General features: G+C 46.0%; 1 protein-coding gene across 1 annotated transcript; it reads right to left on the minus strand.

The window, feature by feature from the left end:
- Positions 1-4,959: 4,959 nt before the first annotated feature.
- On the minus strand, positions 4,960-8,056 carry LOC146765423 (uncharacterized). Its single transcript, XM_085560820.1, has one exon. The coding sequence runs from the start codon at positions 7,084-7,086 to the stop codon at positions 6,277-6,279; it is 810 nt and encodes a 269-aa protein (XP_085416946.1). The 5' UTR covers positions 7,087-8,056; the 3' UTR covers positions 4,960-6,276.
- Positions 8,057-10,246: the final 2,190 nt, after the last annotated feature.

Raw genomic sequence — 10,246 nt, forward strand, 5'->3', positions numbered from 1 at the left:
GGTTTGGTAATGGCAGAAAAACTGGGGCCGCTTCCTTCCTGCACGCACCAACCTTCAGCCTATTTCGGTCGTGTCATCCCAGCTCCCATCAAATTACCCCTGGAGCTGGACTTCCCACCGTGGTGGTGGCAAGAGAGAGCCCCGGGAGGGTCACCCACCACCTCCTTGGGTGGGAAAATGTCGGAGTTGAGGTGGAAAGAGCACAGAGCAACACACCCCATTTTCAGAAGGCTTCAAACTGGTTTTGTTCTAGCATGCATGCTTTTTATAATTCTTACAAAGCTCGTGAATTTACACTTTGCTCATTGGTCAGGAGAGACAAACAAAGTTCTCATTGGAACAGGCAGTTGCAGGTTTCTCTTATTTCTCCTTCTTTCTTGCTTGGTTTCTGTGTCAACGACCTGGGTAGGAAATTCTTTTGTGTTGAGCATGGATCCTCTTCTCAAACTTCTCTCTGGCTCACAGAAGTCACTGTAAAACCTCTTCCCACAGGAAAAGAACATTTCCTTCTGCTTCCAGATGGGAATGAGCCACAGGAGGATCCCACACCCACCCCGGGGCCCTGTGGGGTGACCAAGCCCCAGCTGAGAGCCAAACCTCCTGTGCTGATAAGGGCACACGTGGCTGGTCAGGGACACTCAGATGGAGGTGACCGATCCATCAGCTTGGGGACACCTCCTTGCCTTTGGGGACAGGACACCTGACAGGATGTCCTGGGAAGCAGCTGCCACTGCCCAGCCCACTGGCACAGCAGGAAGGAATCCTTTCCAGTTTAATGGTGCCTTTTTTTTTTTTTTTTTTTTTTCCAGTTATTCAGTTTTTAGTTTCAATTATTCCTGGGCTGGGGCAGTGTGAGGAGAGCCAGGTCAGTCTGGAATTTTATTTGCACAGCAGGATCCCCTCCCAGTGGGAATTCTGCTGTCTCCCAGTACCCTGGGCTAGGAAAAGCTGTCCGTGGGTGGGACGAGGTGATTTTTGAGGTTCTTTCTAAGCCAAACCATTCTGAGGCTCTGTAATTGTGACATTTCAAGATGTCCCCAGAGGGAACAGCATCCACCATGAAGGGAGGGAAATAAATCCTCGTTGTTTTGTCTTGGGTCACTCCCTGCAGCTCTAAAGATCGGAGTGAGTCTTTATTTGATCTTTATTTGCTCCAAACCTTTTATCCTCACCTGCAGGACTTTTCCAGAGCCCCTCCTGGGCATTTTCCCATCCTCTCTCCTCCCCACCAAGGAACTGAAGCATTTCTGGGATGCCAGGAGGGCTCGTTGGCCAAGCCTGTCATTGTCACCCAGACACCAACGTCACTGCCAGCCCCATTCCAGCGTCCGCCAGGGATCCGTGGGGACAGGGCAGGACAAACTCCTCGGGAAGAGGGAGCTGCTCGTGCCTGGCCAGTTTAGCTGCATTGCTTCCTATTTTTGAGGATCCACCCAGCTCTTTACTGGGTCATCTGCCCAGTTTTTCCCTGTGACACTGAGGCAGCTTCCTCCCCTTGTTGTTCAGAAAATTACAGTCATCAAATGGAAAGTCTTAATTGCTCCATTCATTATCCTCGGGAGTCATATCCGACTGTTAATTTATTTTGCCTGGGAACTCCCCAAAGGCTTCCCGAGGTTTTTGGCCTAAATCAGGATTAGCTGCTCTGGGGACAGTTGGAGGAAGGAATGTCACCAACACGGGAAAGCCTCTCGGTGCCACCAGCTCCTGGCACCGCTGGGGCCACCAAAACCAACCCCAATTTTCAGCTGCCAGCTCTGGAGCAGGGCGAAGCCTCGCTGTGATTTTTGGAGATGTTGGAGCATTTCCCCCTTACCAACAGCTGATTTTTGGTTACTTTTGTGTGGATTTCAGTAGGGGACAGGAAAACAAGGACCTGTTTTGTGGGACACATCTGAAATATGTTTCTTTGTATTCCAGAGGCATCTGGAAGTCTCCTTATCCTCTTTCCAAGGCTCTGGAGTGACAGGACAAGGGGGAATGGCTTCAGATGGAGAGAGAGAAGGTTTAGATGGAATTTTGGGAAGGAATCCTCATTGTGAGGGCAGGAGGCCCTGGCACAGGTGGCCAAGAGAAGTTTTGGATGCCCCTGGGTCCCTGGAAGTGTCCAAGGACAGGTTGGATGACGTTTGGAGCAACCTGGGATGGTGGGAACTGTCTCTGCCCATGTCAGGGGTGGGATGGGATGAACTTTCAGCCCTTTCCACCCCAAACCATTCCATGATTCCACCATCTCCAGGACTGGCATTTCAGCGCCAGGGTTCCCCCAGATCCTCCTGGTGGAACTGCAGCTCCAGCACGGCTGGGTGAGGCCAGCCCTGCTCACTCCTCATCCCATCAGCACCACCCAGAGAGAGCTCGGGGAAGTTGGGATGGACGGGGAGGAACATCTCAGAAGAAGAGCAAATCTCAGTTCTCCCTGCTGTGCAAAGGTTTGATCCGGACCACCAACGGGATTTTCTCCTCCCCAAGCCTTCTCCTGCTGGAAATGCTCCCATGGGACCCGAGCAGGGTAAATACAGGCAGGAAGGAACTGGTGGAGAACCTCGGATAAACTCGAGGAGCTCAGTGGTGACCCTCTGTGTGTGAGGAACGAATTTGTAGAAAATCCTTAAAACCTGACAGAAAACTCGCATAGTGTGCATAAATATGTAAACTCTGAGATAAGAAAGGTTGGCTTAGAAATGCTATGGAGTGAGACAGGCATTGAGGAGAGAAAAAATGGAAATAAAAATCAGTTTTAAAGGATGGTTTTGCGAAAAGGACTGGATAATTTGGAAAACAGAACTATGAGAGATTAACTGTATTAGAACAAATACAGGCAATTAGAACAAAATTAGGGATAATTTTAGGTGATTTGGTTTAAGGCATTTAAAGGATGGTGTGGTAGAAGCTGATAGGCCAAGAAACACTTAAAGTGTATTATTATAGATAATATATAATTATAATTATAATTATATTTATAGCAATAGATAATATATAATATCTATACATAATATCTAATATCTAATATCTAATATAATATATATAAAATATATAATATAATATAATATAATATAATATAATATAATATAATACAATACAATACAATACAATACAATACAATATAATATAATATAATATAATATAATATAATATAATATAATATAATATAATATAATATAATATAATATAATATAATATAATATATATACTACAGATAATCTATATTATATATTATCTATATTATCTATAGATAATTTTATATTATATTTAGTTTTTATTATATTTAATTAAGAAAGACTCATCTTCTAATTGCATTAGCATGAACTATAACATCTGTATTGTCTCACCCTTCACATGACACTGAAAATAGAATAAAAGTTTTTGAAACTTCTCTCAGTTGCCCCAACTCTGGGTCAAAAAAGGGTTTAATCCAACATCTGCACCCCCTTCCAGACTGCCCTGGTTTGGGATTCACCTTTTCCAGCTTTATCCCTCATTTCTCCACCACTCCACTGGGGTGTGTTTTTGGGGTTGCTTTAATAATGGCACCTGCTGTGAGGAAACGCCACCGGGGGAGATTTTAATTTAATTTAATTTCTCCTTCATTTCATCCCCAACCCTTTAACCTTTGGGTCTCTTTGGGTCTGCTTTTCGGAGGGTTCAGCCCCACTCTGAATGCTGACAAGAACCAGCCCAGAGGAGTCGCGGACCGGCTTTTCCAGCTCCACGGCCTTATCTCAGCACTTGGGGATTTCCACACCGCTCCTGCTCCAGCAGCTCCCCAGATCCCTCCGAGTGGCCCGGGTCGTTTATGTTCGCGTGGGGTTTTCTGTTCGTGGGCTGGCTAGTGTTTTTTGTGAAGTAGCTCTGTCCCTCTGTCTGTCCCTCTGTCTGTCCCTCTGTCTGTCCCTCTGTCTGTCCCTCTCTCTGTCCCTCTCTCTGTCCCTCTGTCTGTCCCTCTCTCTGTCCCTCTCTCTGTCCCTCTCTCTGTCCCTCTGTCTGTCCCTTTCTCTGTCCCTCTGTCTGTCTGGCTCCTCCCAGGGAGGGTTCTGGGCTGCAATCTGCAGAGCTCGTTATGCAGCAGTTAATTACCGGCACCCCCGGTAATTATAATATAAAGTATAAAATATAAAATGTAAAACGTAAAATATAAAATGTAAAATGTAAAATGTAAAATATAAAATATAAAATGTAAAATATAAAATGTAAAATGTAAAATATAAAATGTAAAATATAAAATATAAAATATAAAATATAAAATATAAAATATAAATTATAAATTATAAATTATAAATTATAAATTATAAAATATAAAATATAAAATATAAAATATAAAACATTAAATATTAAATATTAAATGTAAACTATTAAATATAAAATATTAAATATAAAAATTATATATTACATAATATATAATATGTATTATATACAATTATATACTATATACTATACATGATATATAATATATAATATATATTTTATGTGATATACGATATATAATATATGATATATGATATATAATAAACATACATACTATATAATGTAGAACCTAAAATATATATTATATATTGCAGAATATAGAATATATGATATTTAATGTATTATATATAATACCTATAATATAAAATAAAATTAAATATACTAGATTATATAAAATATAATATACTATATTATATATTACATTCTATTAAAACATAATGTAATGTAATGTAATGTAATGTAATGTAATGTAATGTAATGTAATGTAATGTAATGTAATAATATAATATAATATAATATAATATAATATAATATAATATAATATAATATAATATAATATAATATAATATAATATAATATAATATAATATAATATAATAATGTATTTTAATTAATAGTTCGTTCCAGGCGTCTCCGGCCGCCCCGGGAATGAGGGAGGTGAGTCGGGAGGGAACATTCCAGAGGCTCGGCGCCCGCACGGCCACAGGATGGTGCTCCAAGACCATCCGTGGAGGACACCGCCGAGAAGATCGCATCCCACCCCTGCAGGGGCAGCGACACCGTGGCTGATCTAAAAATTAGGATTTTCAACTCTGCCTCCAGTGAAAAGGGAGGGAAAACCCAAATTATAAACAAATAATTCCATGCAGCAGAGGTTTTACTGGGGATGCTGGGGATGTGCTGGAGAAAATCAAATAATGCAAATCGTGGAGCAAATTGTCTGGCTTGCAGCTGATACATCTGGGGTGGAAATTTCATGTATTTATTGTATCTGAGAGTTTTTATTGTTATATTTAAGGAGTAAATGCTTTGAGAGTGAGTTGTTTGACACAAGAGACTCCTTTGACTTGGAAGTCAAATTCTGGTTTTCACTATTTTAATTTTTTTCTGTCTTTTTTGTTTGGTTTTTTTATTTGTTTGTTTGTTTGTTTTCTGTTTGTTTCATATAGAGTTAAAATCCCTGAATCCCTGAGATTGGAAAAACCTTTCCAGACCATCAACTCCCCCATCCCCACCTGGCACTGACCCTTGGGCACCTCCAGGGATGTGACCCCACCACCTCCCCGGTCAATAAAATGCAATTTCTTTACAAATTTCCCTTTGGAACAAAGTGGGAAGCAGGAAAAAATAAGTTTATTTTTAGCATTGGCACGGGGAGCCCTTTGGTGGCACTGAGGCCACCTGGAGGCAGTGTCATCCATGTGAGTGGCCGGGCCCACATCTCCTTCACACCGCCACCAGAATCTCCTGGTGCCACAGAGAGCGGAGAAAAGAAGAGAAGAAAAGGAACTGTGAAACCCCAAAATCTAACACAGGGAATTCACTGAGAGGATTAAACAAGGGCTGGGTGTCAAAGGTGCCAGAAAGTTCCCAAAGGTACCAGAAAGTTCTGGAAGGTGCCAGAAAGTTCCTAAAAATGCCACAAGGTTCTTAAAAATGTCAGAAGGTTCCTAAACATTCCAGAAGGTTCCTAAAGATTCCTAAGGGTTCCTAAAAAGTGCCAGAAGGTTCCCAATGTTGCCAGAAGGTTCCTAAAAGAGCCAGAAGGTTCCTAAAAGAGCCAGAAGGTTCTCAAAGGTTCCAGAAGGTTCTCAAAGGCTCCAGAGGGTTCTCAAAGGCTCCAGAGGGTTCTCAAGGGCTCCAGAGTGTTCCCAAAGGTTCCAGAGGGTTCCTAAAATAACCAGAGGGTTCCCGATGGTGCTCAGGAGTGGTTTCAGCAGGAGAAGCGTGGTGCTGCCCGGAGCTGCCCCTCAGAGCTGGATGTCCTCCTGCTCTTCACGTCCTGGCCGTGCCCCGGGCAGCGGGCGAGGTTTCACTGCCCGTAGTTGTACTGGTAACTGTTGGACCACTGGTAGGAGTAGGGGCAGGAGCGCTCCTGGCACACGGTGGCCGGGGCGCACACCTGGGCACACCTGAGCGCGCCCTGCCCGCAGCGGGGCACGCCCAGCTGCCGGCCCGGCGCCAGGAGCTGCGGAAAGGATGCGGAGCAGGAATCCAGGCACTGGGAGCTGCTGCAGGACGAGGAGGAGGAGTGGTGCCCTTCCACCACGCGCATCTCCACACAGCCCTGCCGGCAGGGGCTGGGCAGGGTTTTCCTCACGGTGCAGACCTTGGGCCCCGTGGGCGAGCAGGGCGAGCAGGGGCTGCAGGGCACCAGCCCGGAGCTGTGGCACTGCTGGGGGAAGGCGGGCACGGTGCTCTGGATCCCGCTGGGGATGAAGCACTGCTGCTTGTACTGGTAGTCGTAGTAGGACATGGCTCCGGAGATCCTGGAAAACACAGAGCTGATGGAATTCCCTGCTGGAATTCTGGAGGGGAGCTCTGAGCCCTCAGCTCTACATCCAAATTCGCTTTTCCCTAAAAGACTCCCCCACAGCTCCAGCTGTTGAGGGGAGCAGGGAGCTGTAATCCCTGGGAAAAGGGGAATTTCGGGAGTTGGGATTGGTGCTGAGGTTCTCAGTTCTTTAGGACAAAGACTCTCATTTATTTCCTTTCCAGGTGCCTCACCTGACACTGGAATTTCTTTCTGCTGGCAGTAGGAAAAGCAAAGGAAGGAATTGCCCTTGGACCCCATGGTCTGGGGGCAGTTGCTGCTGCTGATGTCCCAGACCCCTCCTCTCATCCCAGATTGCTCCAAGGCCTATACAAGCTGGCCCTGGACTCTTCCAGGGAGAGAGAATCCATGGAATATCCTGTGCCCGGGCCTCCCCACCATCACAGGAAACAATTCCTTCCCAAAATCCCACCCAAATTCCCCCTCTGTCCCCGTGACCCCCTTCCCCATGTCCTGTCCCTGCAGTTCCTGAGGAAAAGTTCCTCTAATTTCCCCAGAGCCCCTGCAGATCTTGGGGGGGGCCTGTGGGGTCTCTACAGACGCAACATTCCCAGCTTGGCAAAGACTGATCCAAACCTGGATCATTATCACCTGAACTCCTAAAACAAGTGGCCTCTAATAAAGAAGTCTAGAATTCAATTTTAACAAAGCAATTAAAAAATATGGATCCAAGAAGATGGTGAAGAAAGCTCACATCCCAAATTGGGCGAGGTTCTGTAACTCTCAGGCTCGACTTTAAAACCTTTGTCTGTGTCTGCCTTAAAAAAAGCCAGCAACAAACCCAAGAAAGAACCTTTAACTGCAACAACTCTCTTCATTCCCAGTGTCAGGATATTCTAGATTCCAGTTCTGAGTCCCAGCAGAATGGTATTTTCTTAGAAACAGGGAAACAACTTACCGAGCTCACGGTGGAGAGTAGGGACTGGATGGAAAGCTTGGAAATGGGGGTTTTTATATGGAGTTTTTATAGTCCTTCAGGCCTCATGGAAAACCTGAGCCACGGAGTGCCAAATCCTAATAAACCACAGCAGGGAATTTGTTCACATGCAACTTTTTCACTGGCTGTAATTATTTTACTCACTTGGGCTCGTTAACGCATTGTTATCCCCAAATCCCGCGAAAAACACCTCACACCCTGTGGGTTCTTTCCATTTGAAAGCTTTATGGGGAGAAGGAAAAGCCGCCTTTTATCCCGGTGACCTTGTTTGGTACCTGGAGGAATCCATCCCTCTCCTCCTAAAGCTCCTTTGGTTGGAGCGACCACAGGGAAGCAGCGCTGGGGGAGCGGGAGTTGACTGGGGTCATCCCAACACCTCTGGGGTCATCCCGACATCTCTGGGGTCATCCCAATGGCTCTGGGACCATCCCAATGGCTCTGGGGTCATCCCAACAGCTCTGGGGTCATCCCGACATCTCTGGGGTCATCCCAATGGCTCTGGGGTCATCCCAATGGCTCTGGGGTCATCCCAACGACTCTGAGACCACCCCAACTGCTCTGAGACCATCCCAACAGCTCTGGGACTGTCCCAATGGCTCTGGGGTCATCCCAACAGCTCTGGGGTCATCCCAATGAGTCTGGAACCATCCCAACAGCTCTGGGGTCATCCCAATGGCTGTGGAGTCATCCCAACAGCTCTGGGACCATCCCAATGGCTCTGGGACCATCCCAACAGCTCTGGGGTCATCCCAACGGCTCTGGGGTCATCCCAATGGCTCTGGGGTCATTCCAAAAGCTCTGGGATCATCCCAAAAGCTCAGCTTTGTGCCCAGAGCTCATCTTTGCCCCCGTGCCTTGTGCTGGGCCCTCAGGAGGGATCCTGCTGCAGACATGTGATGTCATTAGGGTAATTAGCAGCCTTTGATGTGCCGGGACGCAGCCCTGAAATTGGCGTTGTTCGTAATGGGGCTGAGCCGGGCCGGCTCGGCTCGTGTCAGACATTAATGAGCGTTTGTGAGGGGTTTATGAGGTCTTGTTATGAAGGTGTCGTTTAATGTCCTGTTTCTGCTTCATGTGCGGGTAAACACCAGGATGAGCCAGCTCAGCACCTCCAGGGTGTCTTCTTTAATCAGGAGTGTCTTGATTTATCACCAGAGTGTCTGCATTTATCACTAAAAGGTCTTCATGAATCAGCAGGGCAAAGCTGAGTTTTGGGGTGAGAACAGGCTCTGATAAAGGGGTTTCCCCCTCTTTCTAGTCAGAGCAGCCCTTGAAAAAACAGCCCAGCTGGACGTGGTGGTTTATCTGTGGTTTTATGTAGTTAGTAAATACACCATGTGTTTGTCTTGGAAAGGGGAGCAGAGTCATCAGGGAATCGTGGGGGGGTCTGGGTGGGAAAGACCTTCAAGAACATCTCATTCCATCCCCACCATGGGCATGTGGGAGATGGAATTGTCTCTCCAAACTCCTGAGAGGAAGTTTGGAGCCCCCATCCCTGGAGGTGTCCAAGGAATCCCTGGACGTTGGTCTGGGTGACCAGGTGGGGTTGGGCACAACTTGGACTCAATGACCTTGGAGCTCCTTTCCAACCCCAGGGATCCTGGGATTCTGTTTTTGGCGTTCCATTGGTCTCAGGGATGGGTTGGATCCTTAGTGCCTGCTTTATTGAACATTTCACCACACTGGTGTCCTCAGGGCTCTCCGTCCTCCTCAGATTTCCCTCGATCCCTTCGGTTTTATCTTTACAAATCCAGTGATTTTTTTTGGTGTTGCATCTTTATCTTTAGAAGAGCTGAAATTGGATCCTTCAGCCTGTCTGAATCGAGCTGACGCTGCTCTGTTGTTCTCCTCACTCAGGTGCTGAGTTTTGGCCACGTGTCACCTGTTGATTCATCACTTTTATTTCCTGGTTGTGCCTGAGCTGTTACAACTCCTGTTAACAATGATACAGTGACAACATCAGGGCACTAATGAGCTTTTATGATGCGTTTGGAAACACCTGCAGAAAGCCTTGACATGATTCTTGTCAGGGTTAATGTTCATGTTCGCAGAAATCCACCCTGCAGTGACAGGAGCCCCGAGCAGAGAGAACAAATCCCAGCGCTGTGGATTCCTCCCACGCTGGAGTAAAGAGCTGGACTTTTCATTATTGACGAATCCCTAAAACAAGATTTAACATCTAGCTTAATCTTCAGCTGGCTGAAACCAGTAATTAGGTATTAATTCCAATGTCTGTGACTTTGGGGACGAATTGCTGGCCAGTTTAATCTGAGGTGGAGGTGGAGGCTGCAATCCCCATGGTTATCCTCCATTATTGGTGTCCCACCCCTGTAAGTGTCCAAGACCAGGATGGACAGGGCTTGGAGTAACCTGGGACACTGGAAGGTGGAATGGGATGGTCTTGGAAGCCCCTTCCAACCCCAGTGAGAGGGCCTTGAGGAGAGGTTTAATAAAAAATAGTAGAAGTAGGAAAATACTTTTGTATTTTAAATTGAATGAGAACCAGAATGG

The sequence above is a fragment of the Lonchura striata genome, chromosome 25 (assembly GCF_050655825.1).
Source record: "Lonchura striata isolate lonStrDom1 chromosome 25, ASM5065582v1, whole genome shotgun sequence".
NCBI classification, from domain to species: domain Eukaryota; kingdom Metazoa; phylum Chordata; class Aves; order Passeriformes; family Estrildidae; genus Lonchura; species Lonchura striata.

Excerpts from the sequence above, each read along its gene's own strand:
- LOC146765423 (XM_085560820.1), bottom strand. The coding sequence starts at position 7,086 with ATGAGAGGAGGGGTCTGGGACATCAGCAGCAGCAACTGCCCCCAGACC.